Below are 22,025 nucleotides of genomic sequence, written 5' to 3' on the forward strand. Positions count from 1 at the left end.
TAGTGCTACAAGAAGTCTGCATGCTGTTTCCTTCAGAGCAGTGTCATCGGAGTGGACTGAAGGAGCAGTGTCTCAACAGTCCTGGTCATATGATCCCAACTCACATAGCAGCTACTGGAATGAAGTTGGTATAAAATAGGGGGACCCCTCACCCACAGCCTGAGAGTACATTTGACAGCAGGAGCATGAGTGTGCAGGTGGACATGTTCTTTCCATTAGCTGTGGCCCTCTGGAAGTGGGCAAAGTCAGCTGTGGTTTAACTGTCCTTATTTCATCTCACAACACTGGAGCCACTGCTTGCACAGCCCCAACCAGCAGGGGCTGGTTTGACTTCAAGCATTTTCCACGAATCAATGATTTGACAAAGCACATGGACAAAAAAGCCTGAGAATATAGAACATCGTCACCACACCTGTGCCCTCCTGCCCCCCACACTGTCTCCTGCACCACCACCTTCCCCCTCTTCACACCTCCCAGTCCAGGGCAGTCCAGGTCCAGTTGGGGAAGGAAGGTGCTAAGGAGTTGGAAGCCACAGGAGACACTGCCTAGGAGCCCCAGCAGTGACACCAGCCCACACAGCTTTTGGTCATTTGCTGGTTTCCGTCTGTGCCTCCGTGCTTTCCACGTGCAGTAACAGGTCCAAATCTCTAAGTAGAGACCCAGACATTTGTCCTAAAGAGATCTGATCAAATTCCTGAAAATCAAGGAATAGATCAAAATTAAATTTCCTCTTTATTGTAGCTGGTGGGTCTTATGTTGTTTCCACCAGGGAACCTCTACTTGGTTTCCAACAGAACCTGTTTCATTGAAACTGAGGCTGATTGTAAATAAACCAAAAATCCTTCCCAGTTTTAAAAGAGACATTGTTTGAATTCTAATATAAAAAAAGTTATTACTTTAAATGCATTCATTAGCAAAAATAGAAAAATATACAATCATTTCATCTTTTACCCACTTACCACACACTGAATATTTTGTTTTACATCTATATTTCTAGAAATACACACACACATATTACTGAGTATCATGTTTGGTAGTGTGTGTGTGTGTGTGTGTGTGTGCATTTATTATTTCTAAAGCAGAGCTGCCAACGGTAGATGCTAATGCTGTTGAGGACTGCATGTACCAACATAATTAACTCATCTAATCCACACAACTCCAGGAGACAGGACACACTGTAACTCCATTTGACAAATGAGAAAATTATGGTACAGAGAGTTCAAATAGCTATAGCAAATAGCAAATAGATTTAAAACCAGGCACTTGAGGTTCAGACTCCAAACACTTAACCCCTCCAACACCCTACCTTTCCAGAGTTAGTGGGGCTCTTATGGGGTTCTTCTGAAATCAGGAAACATGATGCCCATGACACACTGAGATAGGTCTGAGCACACCCACCAGTCATGCGACACGTTATACTGTTACCACCAGAATGTCTTCAACCAAATGAGTGAATCTGCTGAACTTTGAAGGTGAAATAACCTGGGAACCTTCACTGGCTGTGACTCCCCTGGGGCTGGTGCCCCAAAGAAGGCATCATAAGGACTATCTTTGGGAAAGAAGTAGAAATGTGGAATTGACCAATATTACAACCAATGCTGAATTGGAAGGCTCAGTTGTCATGCTATCCCTTACCTTGGACTCTCAGATTGCACCAAATGAAAGTACACAGAGGCCAAAGTAGAGCTTTAATTGTTTTTATTGTGCCTAATATGAAAAACAGTACAAAATTCAGGTGGGAAGGATGGCAACTTCTGGATGTGTAAATTAAAAAGCTTCCAGGCAGTTATCTGGTTAAAGATCCCTGGGGGACATGACTAGAAGCTGCATGCTGTCTGTACTCAGAGGCATGGGGAATAGGAGGCTCTGAGGAGTGGTGGACATTAAGGAGTGAGTGGTGCTGAGGCCCCTGTGGCCCCCTGGCCCTGCCCCTGAATCATGGCTGAATTTGTTCTTGCTGCAGAGTGAAAGTTTCAGTTTGCCCAGTGGTTTGTAAACCTGTTCTACAATAATCACACAATAAAAAGAGACATGTGTGGACTGAAATAACCCAAACCCAGTTAGAAATCCGACTAGATGCTCAGCAGACACTTTTAGCAACAATAGCCAATGGGGAAAAGTGGACCCTTGGTGCCACCATGTGTTAGGAACTCTTCCGATTGTCACAGAGTGCTGGTCTCCCAAGCAGATTGAAGGTGATGATGCTGGAGTAGATCAGGATCTTGAGGAGGAGGTAGGTGTAATAAGCAGAGGTGTTCATCAGCTGTAGCTGCAGGGTGTCTAAAAGAAGTCATTTTTTAGTTTCACCTGTTCTTTTGAAAGGCTAGGACTTATTAATGGGAGAGGGGTCACATTATAGATTTCTGATGACCTAGGTTGAAGTAACACTCACCCAACAACACAACCCAACAGTAAGCATCTACACCACCATCACCACCACCACTCCCACCCCCACCACCACTAAGAATCCAGTTTGCAGGTCAAGTCAATCAGCAACCTCTGTGAAATTCACTTAGAACAGTCCAAAGTATTAAAAAGTAAGGTTGGGTTTATAATGAATGAATCTAATGGAGGAAAAAAGCATTGGTGATAAATAGCTTTTAGCATTTCTCTATTCCCACCATGTTCCTAATAGGCAATATCCATTACCTCAAATGAAATGTCACTTATTTGGGGGAATTTTGCAGGCAAAGCTTTAATCTTATTGATGTTTCAATAATCTATAAAATCATTATTTTCATTCCCATTTTATTTTCCCAAATAAGCTGAGAACAGAGAGAGAAGCAATTTACCTGGTTTCATGTAACTAGTAAGTACCAGAAACCAGATTTCAGTCCCAGCAACCTGACATTTAAGAATATGTTCTCAGGACTAACTGGGGGAGGGGGGGGTGCGGAGCAAGATGGTGGAGGAGTAGGAGACCTGGATTTCATCTGGTCCCAGGAATTCAGCTGGATAGGGATCAAACCATTCTAAACACCTACAAACTCAACAGGAGATCGAAGAAAAAAAAACCAGCAACTCTCTGAACAGAAAAGTGACCACTTTCTGGAAGGTAGGACATGCAGAGAAGTGAATCCGAGGCGATATTTGGAAGGATAGACAGCAGGGGAGGGGGCCTCCGTTGGCCACTTCTGGCAAGTGATAGAGCCCCGGAGCACAAAATTGTAACATTTAGAAGTTGGCTCCACTGAGGGAGTCACTCCAGTGGCTAAGTGGGGGTGGAACCCTCGTGGGACAGTGTGGTGTCAGTGTGGCAGAGCTCCCAGATATCAGAGCAGGGAAGCCAGCTGCAGAGATGGAGCCGAGGTGCGGGCTCTCAGCTCAGGGTTGCCATAAACCATGATCTGCGGCACACACGGGCCACTGCTCCTCCAGCAGGGAGACTCTCCTTCCTCCCCCAGGAGGAGCCGCGCAGGAGCGCACCACAGGGATCTGCTGGGTTTGGAAACTCCACATGGGGTCGTGTGCCAGAGATAGAAATGCTTGGTCATAGGCTGGGTGAGCATGGAGTGTGGCCGCAGACCGGGGAGATGGGAGTGATTGACTACTTTTCTCTGGGGGTGCACTGAGGAGTGGGGCCCTGGGTTCTCAGCTCCTCTGGGGCAGAGATTGGGAGGCTGCCATTTTCACTCTCGTCCTCCAAAGCCGAACGGAAAGCTTGCAGGGAACAAAAGCTCTGAGAGCAAACCCGAGCAGATTACTTAGCCTGGACCGGCAAGGGTGGGGCAATTCCGTCTCTGGCAAAGACATTTGGGAAACACGGCAACAGGCCCCTCCCCCAGAAGATCAGCGAGAACAGCCAGCCAAGACCAAGTTTACTGATCAATGAGAACGGCAGAACTCCAATGCTAGGGGAATACTGCACATAGAATTAATGGCTTCTTTACCATGATTCCTTAGTCTCTCAAAGTTAATTTTTTTAACTGTCTTTTTTTTTATTTTTTCTTTTTCCCTTTTTCAACCAACATCTTGTCAATCCCTTTTTTAAAAAACTTTTTTTTTTCATTTTTTGAGTCATATTCTATCCCTTCACAGTAGTTACCCTTATTTTTGGCATATATATATATAAGTTGTTCTCTCTTTAAAATTTTGAGATACAGTTTCTTCTAACAGATCAAAATATACCCTAAATCTCTAGTGTATGGCTTTGTTCTAGTCTCCTGCCTGATCACATTCTCTCCATTTTTTTTTCTTTTAAATCCTCTTCTTTCTTTTTTCAAACAACTTCATATCAATTCCTTTATAAAATGTTTTATAATTTTCATCTTTACAGTCATATTCCATCCCTTCATCATATTAACCCTCATTTTTGTACATATATAAGTTTTTCTTTCTTTAAAATTTTGGGATGCACTTTCTTCTAACAGACCAAAATACACCCAAAATCTAGTGTGGGGCACTGATCTATGCACCAGTCTGATCATATTTGATCATATTCTGTTTTTTTTGTTTTGTTTTGTTCTGTTTTTGTTTGTTTTTATCTTTTTCTTTTTTCTTTCTTTCCCTTTCTTTTCTCCCAGTTTTAGGTCTTTCCTGATTGGTTAGAGTATATTTTCTGGGGACATTGTTATCCTCTTAGCATTTTGTTCTCTCATTCATCTATTCTCCTCTGGACAAAATGACAAGACAAAAAATCACCTCAACAAAAAGAACAAGAGGCAGTACTGACTGCCAGGGACCTACTCAATACAGACATTAGTATGATGTCAGAACTAGGGTTCAGAATGATGATTTTGAAGATACTAGCTGGGCTTGAAAAAAGCATGGAAGCCATTAGAGAAACCCTTTCTGGAGAAATAAAATAACTAAAATCTAACCAAGTTGAAATCAAAAAGGCTTTTAATGAGGTGGAATCAAAAATGGGGGCGCTAACTGCTAGGATAAATGAGGCAGAAGAGAGAATCAGTGATAAAGAAGACCCAATGATGGAAAATAAAGAAGCTGAGAAAAAGAGAGATAAACAACTACTGGATCACAAGGGCAGAATTCGAGAGATAAGTGATACCATAAGATGAAACAACATTAGAATAATTGGGATCCCAGAAGAAGAAGAAAGAGAGAGAGGGGCAGAAGGTATATTGGAGCAAATTATAGCAGAGAACTTCCCTAACTTGGGGAAGGAAACAGGCATGAAAATCCAGGAAGCACAGAGAACCCCTCTCAAAATCAATAAAAATAGGTCAACACCCCGACATCTAATAGTAAAACTTACGAGTCTCAGAGACAAAGAGAAAATCCTGAAAGCAGCTCGGGAGAAGAGATATGTAACCTGCAATGGTAGAAACATTAGATTGGCAACAGACCTATCCACAGAGACCTGGCAGGCCAGAAAGGACTGGCAGGATCTATTCAGAGCACTAAATGAGAAAAATATGCAGCCAAGAATACTCTATCCAGCTAGGCTGTCATTGAAAATAGAAGGAGAGAAAAAGCTTCCAGGACAAGCAGAAGCTAAAGGAATTTGCAAACACAAAACCAGCCCTACAAGAAATCTTGAAAGGGGTCCTCTAAGCAAAGAGAGACCCTAAAAGCAGCATAGACCAGAAAGGAACACAGACAATATACAGTAACAATCACTTTACAGGCAATACAGTGGCACTAAATTCCTACCTTTCAATAGTTACCCTGAATGTAAACGGGCTAAATGCCCCAATCAAAAGACACAGGCTATCAGACTGGATTAAAAAACAAGACCCATTGATATGCGGTCTGCAAGAGACTCATTTTAGACCCAAAGACACCCCCAGATTGAAAGTGAGGGGGTGGAAAACCATTTACTATGCTAATGGACACCAAAAGAAAGCTGGGGTGGCAATCCTTATATCAGACAAATTAGATTTTAAACCAAACACTGCAATAAGAGATGAGGAAGGACACTACATCCTACTTAAAGGGTCTATCCAACAAGAAGATCTAACAATTGTAAAGATCTATGCCCCTAACATGGGAGCAGCCAATTATAAAAGCCAATTAATAACAAAAGCAAAGAAACACATCGACAACAATACAATAATAGTGGGGGACTTTACCACTCCCCTCACTGAAATGGACAGATCGTCTAAGCAAAAGATCAACAAGGAAATAAAGACTTTAACTGATACACTGGACCAAATGGGCTTCACAGATATATTCAGAACATTCCATCCCAAGGCAACAGAATACACATTCTTCTCTAGTGCCCATGGAACATTCTCCAGAATCAATCACATCCTAAGTCACAAATCACGTCTCCACTGGTACCAAAAGATTGGGATCATTCCCTGCCTATTTTCAGACCACAATGCTTTGAAACTAGGACTCAATCACAAGAGGAAAGTTGGAACGAACTCAAATACATGGAGGCTAAAGAGCATCCTACTAAAGAATGAATGGGTCAACCAGGAAATTAAAGAAGAATTTAAAAAATTCACGGAAACATTGGGCGCCTGGGTGGCTCAGTTGTTTGGGCAGCTGCCTTCGGCTCAGATCATGATCCCAGGGTCCTGGGATCGAGCCCCGCATCGGGCTCCCTGCTCCTTGGGAAGCCTGCTTCTCCCTCTCCCACTCCACTTACTTGTGTTCCCTCTCTCGCTGTGTCTCTCTCTGTCAAATAAATAAAATCTTTTAAAAAAAATTCACAGAAACAAATGAAAATGAAAACACAACTATTCAAAATCTTTGGGATGAAGCAAAGGCAGTCCTAAGAGGAAAGTATATAGCAATACAAGCCTTTCTCAAGAAACAAGAAAGGTCTCAAATACACCACTTAACCCTACACCTAAAGGGGCTGGAGAAAGAACAGCAAATAAAGCCTAAACCCAGCAGGAGAACAGAAATAATAAAGATCAGAGCAGAAATCAATGAAATAGAAACCAAAAGAACAGTAGAACAGATCAACAAAACTAGAAGCTGGTTCTTTGAAAGAATTAATAAGAATTAACAAGATTGATAAACCCCTGGCCAGACTTATCAAAAAGAAAAGAGAAATGACCCAAATCAACAAAATCATGAATGAAAGAGGAGAGATCACAACCAACACCAAAGAAATACAAACAATTATAAGAACATATTATGAGCAACTCTTTGCCAGCAAATTAGATAACCTGGAAGAAATGGATGCATTTCTAGAGATGTATCCACTACCAAAACTGAACCAGGAAGAAATAGAAAACCTGAACAGATGTATAACCACTAAGGAAATTGAAGCAGTCATCAAAAACCTCCCAACAAACAAAAGCCCAGGGCCAGATGGCTTCCCAGGGGAATTCTACCAAACATTTCAAGAAGAATTAATACCTATTCCTCTGAAACTGTTCCAAAGATAGAAATGGAAGGAAAACTTCCAAACTCATTTTATGAGGCCACCAATACCTGGATCCCAAAACCAGACAAAGACCCCATCAAAAAGGAGAACTACAGACCAATATCCTTGATGAACATGGATGCAAAAATTCTCACCAAAATACTAGCCAATAGGATCCAACAGTACATTAAAAGGATTATTCACCACAACCAAGTGGGATTTATCCCTGGGCTGCAAGGTTGGTTCAACATCCACAAATCAATCAGCGTGATACAATACATTAACAAAAGAAAGAACAAGAATCATTTGATCCTCTCAATAGATGCAGAAAAAGCATTTGACAAAGTACAGCATCCTTTCTTGATCAAAACTCTTCAGAGTATAGGGATAGAGGGTACATACCTCAATATCATAAAAGCCATCTATGAAAAACCCACAGCAAATATCATGCTCAATGGGGAAAATCTAAGAGCTTTCCCCCTACGGTCAGGAATGCGGCTGGGATGTCCACTATCACCACTGCTATTCAACATAGTATTAGAAGCCTTAGCCACAGCAATCAGACAACAAAAAGAAATAAAAGGCATTCAAATCAACAAAGAAGGAGTCAAACTTTCACTCTTTGCAGATCCCATGATACTTTATGTGGAAAACCCCAAAGACTCCACCCCAAAACTGCTAGAACTCATACAGGAATTCAGTAAAGTGGCAGGATATAAAATCAATGCACAGAAATCAGTGGCATTTCTATACACCAACAATAGGACAGCAGAAAGAGAAATTAAGGAGTTGATCCCATTTACAATTGCACCCAAAACCATAAGATACATAGGAATAAATCTAACCAAAGAGGCAAAGGATCTGTACTCAGAAAACTATAAAATACTCATGAAAGAAATTGAGGAAGACACAAAGAAATGGAAAAACGTTCCATGCTCTTGGATTGGAAGAACAAATATTGTGAAGATGTCAATGCTACCTAGAGCAATCTACACATTCAATGCAATCCCCATCAAAATACCATCCACTTTTTTCAAAGAAATGGAACAAATAATCCTAAAATTTGTATGGAACCAGAAAAGACCCCGCATAGCCAGAGGAATGTTGAAAAAGAAAAGCAAAGCTGGTGGCATCACAATTCCGGACTTCCAGCTCTATTACAAAGCTGTCATCATCAAGACAGTATGGTACTGGCACAAAAACAGACACGTAGATCAATGGAACAGAATAGAGAGCCCAGAAATGGACCCTCAACTCTATGGTCAACTACCCAAATCTCGTGAGATTGTAGTCCAAATCTGCTAAGATGTCATTCAAAATCTCTTGAGATGTTAGTGCAAATCACAATCTCGCCAGATCGCAGTCAAAATTTCCTGTGATCTCACACACATTTTATGAGATTTCTACCAACTCTTGAGAGATCTCGGTCCATATCTCATAAGAATTCATCCAAATTTTGCCATCTCTCTCCAAATCTCGAGAGAACTCATCCAAATCTCATGAGAAATCAGTCAAAATCTCAAGAGATCTCTTCAAACTCCCACCAGAACTCAGTCCACATCTCATGAGATCTTAGCCAAATCTTGAGAGAACTCATCAATATTTCAGAGATCTCAGTCCGAATCTCGTGAGATCGCACTCATATCATGTGAGATTTCTAGCCAAATATCGTGAGGTCTAGGTCCAAATCTCATGAGTTCTCAGTCCAAATCTCGAGATATCTCGCCCAAATCTCACACCATCCTGCACAAAAACTCATGAGATTTCATGGAGCTAGGGCAAGATTTTGCTCCAAATCCCACCAGCTCACATCCAAGCATCCGTGATCTCACAGTCCAAATCTCATGAGATCTTGCCCAAATCTCACCCTGTTTTGTGTGAAATTTCCTGAGATCTCATGGAGCTTGGGTGAGATATCCCACCAAATCTGATCAGGTGCATTCAAGCCTTTGAGAATTTGCAGTCCAAATCTCATGAGATCTCACCCAAATCTCGACCCACTTTGGGAGAAATCTCGTGAGATCATGGAGCTTGTGCAAGATTTCCCACCAAATCTATCCAGCTCCCATCAAGCCTGCAAGACCTCGCAGTCAAAATCTCATGAGATCTTGCCCAAATTGGGCTCTGACTTCAGCAAAATCTCATGAGATCTCATTTAGCTGGGGCAACATTTTGTGCCAAATACCACCAGGTACATTGAAGCCTCTGAAACCTCACAGTCCAAATCTCATGAGATCTCGCCCGTCTTGAGCAAAAACTTGAGAGATCTCACGGACATCGAGCGAGATTTTGTGCCAAATCCTGCCAGGTTGCATCAAGCCTCTGAAACCTCGCAGTCCAAATCTCATGAGATCTTGCTTAAATCTCACTCCATCTTGGGTAAAAACTCATGAGATCCCACAGAGCTGGGGCAAAATTTGGGGCCAAATCCCGCCGGCTCGCATCCAATTATCTGAGACCTAGCTGTCCAAATGTCATGAGATCTTGCCCAAATCTTGCCCCATGTTGGGTTCAAACTCAAGAGATCTCTCGGAGCTCAGGTAGGATTTCACACGAAATCCCGCCATCTCAAATCAAGCCTCTGAAATCTCGCAATTCAAATCTAATGTCGTGAGTCTTGCCCAAATCTCACCCTGTCTTGGGTGAAAACTTGTTAGATCTCACGGACCTTGGGTGAGATTTTGTGCCAAATCCCGCTAGCTCACCTCAAGCCTCTGAAATGTGGCAGTCCAAATCTCATGAGATCTTGCTCAAATCTTGCACCATCGTGTACAAATGTCATGAGATCTCAGGGAGCTCAGGCGAGATTTTCCACCAAAGTCCACCAGGTGCACTCAAGTCTTGAGAACTAGCAATCCAAATTTCATGAGATCTCGCCTAAATCTTGCCCCATCTTGTGCAAAATCCCATGGGATCTCACGGAGCTAGGGCGAGTTTTCACTCCAAATCCTGCCACGTACATTCAGTCGTCTGAAACCTCGCAGTCCAAATCTCGTGAGATCTCTCCAGTCTCCCCCCATCTTGGGCAAAATCTCATGAGATCTCATGAAGTTCCGTCAAGTTATCTAGCCAAACCCTCCAGGTGCATCCAAACCTCTGAGACATTGTATATCAAATCTCCTGAGATCTCGCCCAAATCTCACCTGGTCTTGGGCGAAAACCCGTGAGATCTCATGGAGCTCGGGCAAGATTTCCTGCCAAATCCTGCCAGCTCACATCCAATCCTCTGAGACCTCACAATCCAAATCTCTTGAGTCTTGCCCAAATCTCTCCCAGTCTTGGGTGAAACTCGTTAGATCTCATGGAGCTTGGGTGAGATTTTCACCAAATTCCGCCAACTCGCATCAAGCCTCTGAAACCTGGCAGCCCAGATCTCGTGACATCTCACTCAAATCTCACAGCATCTTGTAGGAAATCTCTTGAGATCTCAGGGAGCTCGGGCGAGATTTTCCACCAAATCCCGCCAGGTTCATTCAAGTCTTGAGACCTTGCAGTCCACTTTTCATGAGACCATGCCCAACTCTCACCTCATCTTAGGCAAAATCTCATGAGATCTCACGGAGCTCGGGTGAGATTTTGCACCAAATCCTGTGAACTCACATCAAGCCTCTGAGACCTTGCAGTCCAAATCACATCAGATCTCGCCCAAATTTTGCCATCTTCAGTGAAAACTCCTGAGATCTCATGGAGCTCAGGCAAGATTTCTGGACAAATCCAGTCAGCACACATCAAGTCTCTGAAACCTCAAAGATGAAATCTCATGAAATATCACCCAAATCTCACCTGGTCTCAGATGAAATCTCATGGGATCTAATGAAGCATGGGTGAGATTTCATGCCAAATTCCACCAGGTACATTCAATCCTCTGAAACCTTGCAGTCCAAATCTCATGAGATCTCACCCAAATCTCACCCCATCTTGGGCAAAAACTCGTGAGATCTCAGGAGATTGGGTGAGATTTTCCACCAAATCCCACCAGGTACATTCAAGTCTTTGAGACCTTGCAGTCCAAATCTCGTGAGATCTCACCCAAAATTCACCCCATCTTGGGTGAGAACTCGTGAAATCTCATGGAGCTAGGGCGAAGTTGTGGGCCAAATCCCACCAGCTTGCATCAAGCCTCTGAAACCTCGAAGTTGAAATCTCATGAGATATTGCCCAAATCTCGCCCAGCCTTGTACAAAATCTCATGGGATCTCATGGAGCTTGGTCGAGATTTTGGGCCAAATCCCACCAGCTTGAATCCAATTATCAAGACCTTGCTGTCTTGGCTTGTGAGATCTCACCCAAATATCGCCCTGTCGTGGGTGAAAACTCGAGATCTCTCAGAGCTCAGGCAAGATTTCGGGTCCAATACCCCTCTAGCTGGCATCCAATCCTCCAAGACCTCGCTGTCCAAATCTCATGACATCTTGCCCAAATCTCTCCCCATCTTGGTGAATATTCGTGAGATCTCACAGACCTTGGGCAAGATTTCACGCCCAATCCAGCCAGGTACTTTCTTTTCTTTTCTTTTTATTAAAGATTTTATTTATTTATTTGAGAGAGAGAATGAAATAGAGAGAGCATGAGAGGGGGGAGGGTCAGAGGGAGAAGCAGACTCCCTGCTGAGCAGGGAACCCAATGCGGGACTCAATCCTGGGACTCCAGGATCGTGACCTGAGCTGAAGGCAGTCGCCTAACCAACTGAGCCACCCAGGCGCCCACCGCCAGGTACTTTCAAGCCTCTGAAACCTCAGAGTCCAAATCTTATGAGATCTCACCCAAATCTCACCCAGTCTTGGGCAAAATCTCGTGAGATCTCACGAAGCTTGGTCGAGTTATCTAGCCAAATCCACCAGGTGCATCCAAACCTCTGAGACATTGCAATCCAAATCTTGTGAGATCTCTGCCAAATATCGCCCCATCTTGGGCAAAATCTCATGAGATCTAACAGAGCTTGGGCAAGATTTCCACCAAATTCTGCGAGCTCACATCCAATCCTCCGACCTCACAGTCCAAATCTCATGAGATCTCACCCAAATCTCACTCTGTCTTGTGTACAATCTCATGACATCTCACAGGGTTTGGGTGAGATTTAGCACCAAATCCCATCAGATACATTCAATCCTCTAAAACCTCATAGTCCAAATCTCATGAGGTCTCGCCTAAATCTCACCCCATCTTGGGTGAAAACTCGTGAGATCTCACAGAGCTCAGGTGAGATATCTAGCCAAATCCCAGCAGGTGCATCCAAGCCTCCAAGACCTCAAAGTCCAAATCTCATGAGCTCTTGCCCAAATCTCACCCCATCTTGGGTGAACTCTCATGATATCTCACGGAGCTCGAGTGAGATTTTGTGCCAAATCCCAACAGGTTGCATCTAATCCTCAGAGACCTTGCAGTCCAAATCTCATGAGATTTCACCCAAACCCCACCCTCTTTTGGGGCAAAATCTCGTGAGATCTCATGGAGCTCAGGCGAGATGTCTAGTCAATTCTCAGCAGGTGCATCCAAGACTCCGAGACCTAGCAGTCCAAATCTCATGAGATCTCACCAAATCCTGCCTGTCCTGGGAGAAATCTCGTGAGATCTCACGGAGACTGGGGAGATTTTGCACCATTCCTTCCAGGTACATTCAATCCTCTGAAACCTCGAAATCCAAATCTCATGAGATCTTGCCCAAATCTCACCCCGTCTTGTCAAAAATTTGTGAGATCTCACGGAGCTCATGAGAGAGTTCCTGCTAAATCCTGCCAGCTTGCGTCAAGCCTCTGAGAACTCCCAGTCCAAATCTCATCAGATCTCACCCAAATCTCACCCCATCTTGGGTGAAATCTCATGACATCTAGCGGAGTGTGGGCAAAATTTTGCACCAAATCCTGCCAGGCACATTCAATCCTGTGAAACTTTGCAGTCCAAATCTCGTGAGATCTCACCCAAATCTCACCCTGTCTTGTGTGAAAACTCATGAGCTCTCACAAAGCTCGGGCAAGATTTTGGGCCAAATCCCACCAGCTTGCATCAAGTCTCTGAAACCTTGAAGTCGAGATCTCGTAAGGTATCGCCCAAATCTTGCCCAGTCTTGTACGAAATCTGGTGAGATCTCACGGAGCTCGGGTGAGATTTGGGGTCCAATACCGCCAGCTTGCATCCAATCCTCAGAGACCTCACTGTCCAAATTTCATGAGATCTCACCCAAATCTCGCCTTGTCTTGGCGAAAATTCATGAGATCTCACAGAGCTCAGGTGAGATTTCGTGCCCAATCCCGCCAGGTACGTTCAATCTTCTGAAACCTTGGAGTGCAAATCTTATGAGATCTCACCCTGTCTTGGGTGAAATCTCATGAGATCTCATGGAGTGTGGTTGAGATTTCATGCCAAATCCTGCCAGGTACATTCAAATCTCTGAAACCTCACAGTCCAAATCTCGTGAGATCTCGCCCAAACCTTGCCCCATCTTGGGCGAAAACTCGTGAGATCTCTAGGAGCTTGGGAGAGATTTCACACCATATCCCACCAGCTCACATCAAGCCTCTGAAAACTTGAAGTCAAAAATCTCATGAGATATTGCCCAAATCTCACCTGGTCTTGTACGAATTTTCATGGGATCTCATGGTGATAAGGGAAATCTGTGTCCTAAGATGGCCAACCAAGCCAGTGAGAGAGTCCCAGTCCTTGCCCCGGGGCTCTTCCCAGTTCTCCCTGCTCTGCTCCCCGTGCACGCCAATCCGGGTTCTTCTCCTGTCCTGCTTCACGCACTCACCAAATGTGCCAAGTATGAGGTAGTAGAAGTGTATAAATTACCCCATTGTTTGTGCTTGGGGCTCAGACCTTTGGAGATCACTCTTCTCTGAGCCTGCTGGCATTAAATAAACCTATCCTCCAAGATCTCCGAGTGCCATTTGGTTCTTCCGTTGGGTGATCCAGCTGAGGTTCTGTAACATTTGGTTCCCTGACTGGGAAACCTAAGTGCTCTGGCCCATTGTTGCCACCAGTTTGGGGGCAATGGCAGAGCAGTGACGGAACAGGAGATCATAACAGAGAAGGCTCACTCTGCCTAATTTTTGGCAACCTCCCACCCCAGTTGCCTCAGGCTGGCCCCACTCCACTGTTCCCGCCGGACTCAAAGAGACATGGCAAGTGAGGACCTGGTCCTGACGTCAGATTATGGTAAGGCCTGGGACCCCAGGACCCAGATAGTCCCACCCGTCGGGGTGGAAGGGGAGCCTGATCACCTCCCAGAGACCTCTTAGAGGTCTCACAGGTAGGGATTCCCAGGGAGGGAATGTAATGACTTCTGGAGTGAATGTGTGAGTGAATGTGCAGTTCGACCTGGCTTGCTCAAGCGGACTTATTCTGTGACTCCACAGGCGGGCACCCTTAAGGTCCCCAGAAGCCTACAGAGTCTGAGTGGACCCGTCTGCGATTCCCTGGTGAACGGCATACAGTCTATTGCAGCATCAGAATAGTTTCCCATCATAAGTCATAACGCTGAGACTGCTATGGCCAAGCCTCACCTAAGCTCCTTCAGGACACACCCAGATGGGCATCTGATTGGTCTCCTCACCTCAGGAGGCACCCCCCCCCGTCTGTCTCTGCATCACCGCACATGGGAACATCACCACCGGGTCCAACATGAACTCCTTTATCTGCCTGATTGCCCCATCCCTCTCCTGGGCTGAGACATACTCTCCAAGCTTAGGGCTCAGATAACCTTTGAGCCCACGGGACACACTAGCCTCTGATTGAACCCAAGGCAAGAGGAGACAGGGTCTGTAGTACTAGAAGTTACCATGCTGAGGGAAGAAGAATGGAGACTATTCTGTGCCTAGGCTCAACCGAGCAGCCCACTGGGGTTCAGACTTGCCTTCCCTTCAGTATGGGCTTAAAACAACCCATCTGGACTAGCCCGGAATTGGGCCCCTATCATTGCTGAACTAATCCCAGGAGCCCAACCTCAGAGGCAAAGGCAATACCCCCTTCCACAAGAAGCTAAGATTGGCATCCAAGAACATCTGGCCAAACTCAAAGAAGCAGGTATTCTAGTTGAGTGCCAGTTGGTCTGGAATACCCCACTCCTGCCAGTCAAGAAGCCAGGAGGAGGATACAAACCAGGTCAAAATCTGTGGGCTATCAACAAGGTGACCATCTTTCTGCACCCAGTCGTCCCAAATCCATACACTCTCCTTGGCCAAATCCCAGGGTCAGCCAGATGGTTCACTTGCCTAGATTTGAAGGATGCCTTCTGTCTCTGCTTAGCTCCCCAGAGCCAGCCACTGTTTGCCTTTGAATGGACTGAACCTGATACAGGGCGCCAGATGCAACTGACTTGGATGCGCCTCCCACAAAAACTCACCAACCCTCTTTGGGGAAGCGCTGGCCGTGGACCTCGCCAGCTTCCAGAGAGGCTGCACAATGCACCCTCCTCCAGTATGTGGATGACCTCCTCCTCGCCAGTGACACACAAGAAGACTGCACAAAAGGCACAAAGGCCCTCCTACAGCTCCTGTCAGACTCAGGATACCAATCCTCATGGAAGAAGGCACAAATCTGCCAAAAACAAGTCTGATACCTTGGTTTCCTCCCCACCCAAGGGAAGAGAGAGCTAGGGTCAGAAAGAAAGTCATCATCTCCCTGCCACAGCCCCAGACAAACAGGGGCCTACAAGATTTCCTGGGGGCTGCAGGATTCTGCCGCATCTGGATCCCTGGGTTCTCAGCAATAGCAAGACCCCTCTATGATCTCTTAGGGGGACCAGATCGAGAACCCTGCCTGGACTGAGGAAGCAGAAGCCATCTTCACAGAGATAAAGACCGCCCTGGGGTGGGCTCCAGCCCTGGGCCTACCAGATGTAGAAAAACCCCTCAATCTCTTGGTGCATGAAAAGGAAAAAATAGCGCTTCGGGTACTCACCCAAACTGTTGGGCCCTGGAAACTGCCAGTTGCATACCTGTCAAAAAGCTGGACCCCGTGGCAGCAGGATGGCCACCGTGCGTCAGGGTGCTGGCAGCCACAGTTGTACTCATCTAGGAGGCAGACAAACTTACCCTAGGGCAAGAACTTAACATCAATGTCCCTCACGCAGTCGTATCCCTCATGAATGCACAGGGACACTGCTTCCTTTCCAACACTCGGCTAGCACAATACCAAGGGCTCCTCTGTGAAAACTCGCGGGTCATTCCCAAAACAATAAAGGCATTAAACCCAGCAACCTTTATCTCCACGGAAGAGGGGGAACCAGACCATGACTGTTCCGAGGTAACTGATGAGGTCTATGCAAGCCGTCTAGATTTGTGGGATCAAGCCATAAAGAATCCAGAACTCACGCTGTTCAATGACAGCAGCAGTTATGTACAGGAGGGTGTCTGAAAAGTGGGTTATGCAGTAACTACAACCACTAAAGTCCTAGAAGCTAAAGCATTACCAGCTGGATGGTCAGCTCAACAGACTAAATTATATGCCTTAGTCCAAGCCCTCACCCTCGGTAAAGGAAAGCGAGTCAACATCTATACAGACTCTCAGTACACCTTTGCTATTGTACATATACATGGGGCCATCTACAAGGAAAGGGGCCTCCTAACCATTGCAGGAAAGGCTATCAAAAACAAGGAGGAGATGCTGAGACTCCCTGAAGCTGTCTGGCTTCCAAGGAAGTAGCAGTCCTGCACTGTAAGGGACACCAGAAAGGAGACGACCCCATAGCACAGGGAAATCATCTGGCAGATGAGGCAGCTAAGACTGCAGCCAGTGAGGACATGAATAGAGCCCCTTCCCTCACTTTGGCCCTGACACCCCCAGAAAAGTCCCTCCACCCAGTTATACTAAAAAGGAGAAAGAATGGGCCATGGCTGAGGGAGCCACCCTGACTGAAAAGGGATGATGGATAATGCCAGATAAGCACATCTTCGTTCCAACAGCAACTGGAGGACATCTAGTCAAGGAATACCACCAACTACTCATCTGGGAAAAACTGCATTAGAGGCCCTTCTCAAGAAGCACTACTACATCAGTCAGCTGCCAGCACTATGCTGAGCAGTGAGTGGACGGTACATAACATGTGCTAAAAATAATGCTCAGTCTGTACCACGGCATCCTCCATGTGTCCAGAGGATGGGAGCAACCCCCTTCGAAGATCTAGAGGTAGACTTCACAGATGTGCAGCCGAGCAGGGAGTTCAGATATCTCCTAGTAATAGTACGCACATATTCTGGGTGGGTCGAAGCTTTCCCGACCAGGACGGAGCACAGCTGGGAAGTAGCTAAAGTCCTTTTGTGGGAGATCATGCCCCAGTTTGGCCTGCCACTAACAATCCATAGTGACAATGGACCCGCATTTGTAGCAGACATTGTACAGGTTTTGACCAAATCTCTCAACATCACCTGGAGACTTCACACCACTTACCAGCCCCAAAGTTCAGGGAAAGCAGAGTGAATGAATTGCACCCTCAAGGGAACCTTAGCAAAGTTTTGTCAGGAGACAAACCTCCCATGGCTGGATCTGCTACCCCTAGCTCTTGTGTGTGCTCACTGAACGCCTGGGAGATTAGGTTTATCCCCATTCGAATTAATATATGGACAGCCTCCCCCGTGCTTGGAGAGCCTTCCAGGAAACTTACGTCAGGTTGGAGATAAAGGGATAAAGAAGGAGCTTCAGGCCCTGGGGTCCACCCTAAATAAATTACAAAAGTACACCATTGAGAGGGCCCAATCTCCTTAAGGTCTCAGGTACACTTCTTCCAGACAGGGGACTCAGTTTGGGTCAAAGATTGGAAGAAAGACCCCCTCAAACCACAGTGGACAAGACCCCACACTGTTGTTCTAACCACCCCTACTGCCCTCAAGGTTTCAGGTGTCACCCCGTGGGTCCACCACTCAAGAGTGAAGAAAGCTCATCATTCAGATGAGGAGCCATGCCAGTGGAGAGTCCAGCCAGACCTCATGAACCTGCTCCAGCTTCACCTTTGATGAGACCCCACCGACTGATGGACACCTGCTCACCATGGTCCCTGGCTCTCATCAGTGTGATTTCCCTCATCTTGGGAGTCGGACTCTACACTGTTGCCCCTCCTGACTGGACTTTCCCCCAGAGGCTTACTATTGTCATTGCTTATTGGATGACCCTAGGGTGTATTACTGCACTTACTTGTCCACAGGTTTCATCTGCTGTCAGGTTAGCCATGATGGCTCCTTCTACCTAAGGTTGTAGACCCCACTTTTACTGGTCCTCCACTGTCTACTCCCAAGCACATTTCACCAGGGTTTTCCTGGCCCCAGTCAGTCCTGGTCTTTTGCTACCTGGTGTGCTGTTCCTCTTCACTGTCTCTAGCAGTGAAGGCAAGGGGGGTGAACTCTCGAATAACCATACTGGCAAATGGACTTTCCAGCTTATCCCCCTCAATCTGCACTGGCGCCTCCACTGACCTCTTCTACCTGGGATGAGCACACACCAAAAGTTTACCTACATTTTGATAGATGTCAACTTCTTGATACCTCCTGGGAACCTCATAGATGGTCTTCCTACCATGGCCCTCACTCAGGTTACTGGCTGGTAGATATCTACATCTGTGGGGGCCCTATGCCTCAACAGCCAAACACCTGCCCTCAGTTCTGCTGGCAAGCCTGGGGATGTGAGTCATGGGTGGCAACTTGGCCGGGAATGGAAAGATTGTCCACCACGGCACCTCAAAGAGTGCAGTGATATCAAGACTTCCTTGTCATGCAACGCCACCCCAACCTTGTGCCCTAACAATCACTCACTCTCTCAGTCTTAGAACCCAATGCCACATCATGGGCTATAGGAATCATTCTCCTGTTGGGCCAATATCACCCTATGGGGACCGACCTCATGGCCAAGTTTATGATTCAGTCCACATTAAATCCAAGCCTTACAGTCAACCCCCAGAGTCATACAGACAATAACTCACCCTGGCGTATCCCTGGGTCCTCCATCCACACACAGCAGGCATCTATAGCACAACTGTTAAGTATGATTAACGCCTCCCTCCAAGAACTTAACCACTCAAATCCACCCCTAGCATCTGACTGCTGGATCTGTATGAAGCCCAGTCCCGTCCAATATCTAAGTGTCATCCTCAACCAATCTACTGTGTCACCTCCCACCTCGGCACCGGGGACCTCAGATTATCCCTTTCTGGCATGGTACCACTGTATGGCAACTCTTCCTCTCCCATCATGGGCCACAGTTGGGTCTGTGCGCCTAACAACACTTTTCTGGCTTATGATCAAGGTGTGTACATCTGCATCATCCCATGTGATCAGTCTCTTACCTGATCTTTCAGTCCTCCCTAGGAGCAATGCCCCACTCATATGGAGACCTCCTAGCCACCCTGGATGCTCCCCAGTGGCCATTCCTCTTAATGCGAGCCTGCTGGCCTCATCAGGTGTTGCCCCCGGCCTCACTGGCATCAGGATGTCTCAGGTTCAGTATCAGGGGCTAACTCAACAACTCATGGCAGATTTTTCCACCCTCACTCAGTCGGCCCTGGCCCTGCAGCACCAACTCGATTCACTGGCCTCAGTGGTCCTCCAAAACAGGCGCAGGCTCGACTTGTTCACGGTTGCACAAGGGGCTCTGCCTCTCCTTACAGGAGGAATGTTGTTCCTATGCTAATGAGTCAGGGGTGGTCCAAGAAACTCTGACCCAATTACAGTAATGAGTACATCACCAGTGGGAAACACTCCAGCAGACAACTTGGTGGGATACCCTCTCACAATGGTTACCTTAGTTTGCCCAACTCATTGGCCCCCTCCTAATGCTCCTCCTCACAGTAGCATTTGGTCCTTGTATTCTTAATGCCCTTACTAGGTTTATCACTACTCAGATTGCTAAAATCAGACTCCAGTTGCTCCTTACTCACTATCACCCCTTAGAAGATGAAAACGATGCCCTCTAAACTAGGTGTTTATAGGGGCATCAAAGGGGGAAATGATAAGGGAAATCTGTGTCCTAAGATGGCCAACTGAGCTAGCAAGAGAGTCCCAGTCCTTGCTCTGGGGCTCTTCTGGGTTCTTCTCCCTGCCCTGCTTCCCTCACATGCCATCTGGGTTCTTCTCTCTGCCCCGCTCTGTGCATGCGCCAAAGATGCCAAGTATGCAGAAGTAGATGGGCTCAGGGCTCAGACCTTTGGAGATCACTCTCCTCTGAGCCTGCCAGCATTAAATAAACTTCCTATCCTCCAAGATCTCTGAGTGCCACTTGGTTCTTCTGTTGGGTGATCCAGTCCAGGTTCTGTAACAATGGAGCTAGGTTGAGATTTCAGGCCAAATCCCTCCAGTTTACATCCAATTATTAAGACCTCGCTGTCCAAATCTTGTGAGATCTCACCCAAATCCAACCTCGTCTTGGGCAAAAACTCATTAGATCTCACGGAGCTCAGGCGAGATTTCGGGTCCAATACCGCCAGCTGCCATCCAATCCTCGGAGATCTCAATGTCCAAATCTCATGAGATCTCACCCAAATCTCACCCTATCTTGGCAAAAATTCATGAGATCTCATGGAGCTCAGGCGAGATTTTGTGCCCAATCCCACCAGGTACATTCAATCCTCTGAAACCTCACAGTACAAATCCTATGAGATCTCACCCAAATCTCACCCCGTCTTGGGTGAAATCTCATGAGATCTCATGGAGCATGGGCGAGATTTCACCCTACAGGTACATTCAATCCTCTGAAACCTTGCAGTACAAATCTCATGAGATCTCACCCAAATCTCAACCCATCTTGGGTGAAAATTTGTGAGATCACATGGGTCTTGGGTGAGATATCAGGCCCAATACCACCGGCTCACATCCAATCCTCTGAGACTTCACTGTCCAAATCTCGTGAGATCTTGCACTAATGTCACCCCATCTTGTGAGAAATTTCGTGAGATCTCATGGAGCTCAGGCAAGATATCAAGCCTAATCCCACCAGGTACATTCAAGCCATTGACACCTTGCAGTCCATATCTCATGAGATCTCCCTCTGTCTTGGGCACAATCTCCTGATATCTCACAGTGCTCTTGCGAGATTTCATGCCAAATACGGCCAGATACATTCAATCCTCTTAAACCTCGCCATCCAAATCTCATGAGATCTTGCCCAAATCTCACCCCATCTTGGGTGAAACCTCCTGAGATCTCACGGAGCTTGGAGAGATTTTGCGCCAAATCCTGCCAGCTCGCATAAAGTCTCTGAGACTTCCCAGTCCAAGTATCATGAGATCTTACCCAAATCTATCCCCATCTTGAGCAAAAGCCTGTGAGATCTTACCGAGCTCAGGCGATATTTTGGGCCAAATCCAGCCAGCTCGCATCCAATTATCTGAGACCTCGCTGTCCAAATCTCGCGAGATCTCACACAAACCTCCCCCCATGTTGTGCAAAATTTTGTGAGATCTCACAGAGCTTGGGTGAGATATCTAGCCAAATCCCACCAGGTGCATCCAAGCCTCGGAGACCACGCAGTCCAAATCTCATGAGCTCTTGCCCAAATCTCACTCTGTCTTGGGCAAAATCTCCTGACATCTCATGGAGCTCAGGAGAGATTTCGTTCCAAATCCATCCAGCTCACATCAAGCCTCTGAAACATCACAGTCCAAATCTGGTGAGATCTCCCCCAAATCTCGCCCCCTCTTGGGTGAAATCTCATGAGATCTCACTTAGCTGGGGTAATATTTTGCACCTAATCATTCCAGGTACATTCAATCCTCTGAAACCTCCCAGTCAAAATCTCATGAGATCTCACCCAAATCTCGCCC

The 22,025-nt window shown here is 46.2% G+C and overlaps 1 protein-coding gene across 1 annotated transcript in view; it reads right to left on the reverse strand.

The window, feature by feature from the left end:
* Positions 1-586: 586 nt before the first annotated feature.
* AMPH (amphiphysin) overlaps positions 587-22,025 on the reverse strand; it is a 299,364-nt gene continuing 277,925 nt past the window's right edge. Inside the window, exon 21 of the mRNA XM_064575587.1 lies at positions 587-694. Within this exon, the coding sequence (XP_064431657.1) occupies positions 587-694 (108 nt within the window). The remainder of the gene's footprint in view (positions 695-22,025) is intronic.

This window comes from Mirounga angustirostris, unplaced genomic scaffold (genome assembly GCF_029215605.1).
Source record: "Mirounga angustirostris isolate CCGP_5_RB_7025 unplaced genomic scaffold, mMirAng1.0.hap1 SCAF_12, whole genome shotgun sequence".
Classification (NCBI taxonomy): Eukaryota; Metazoa; Chordata; class Mammalia; order Carnivora; family Phocidae; genus Mirounga; species Mirounga angustirostris.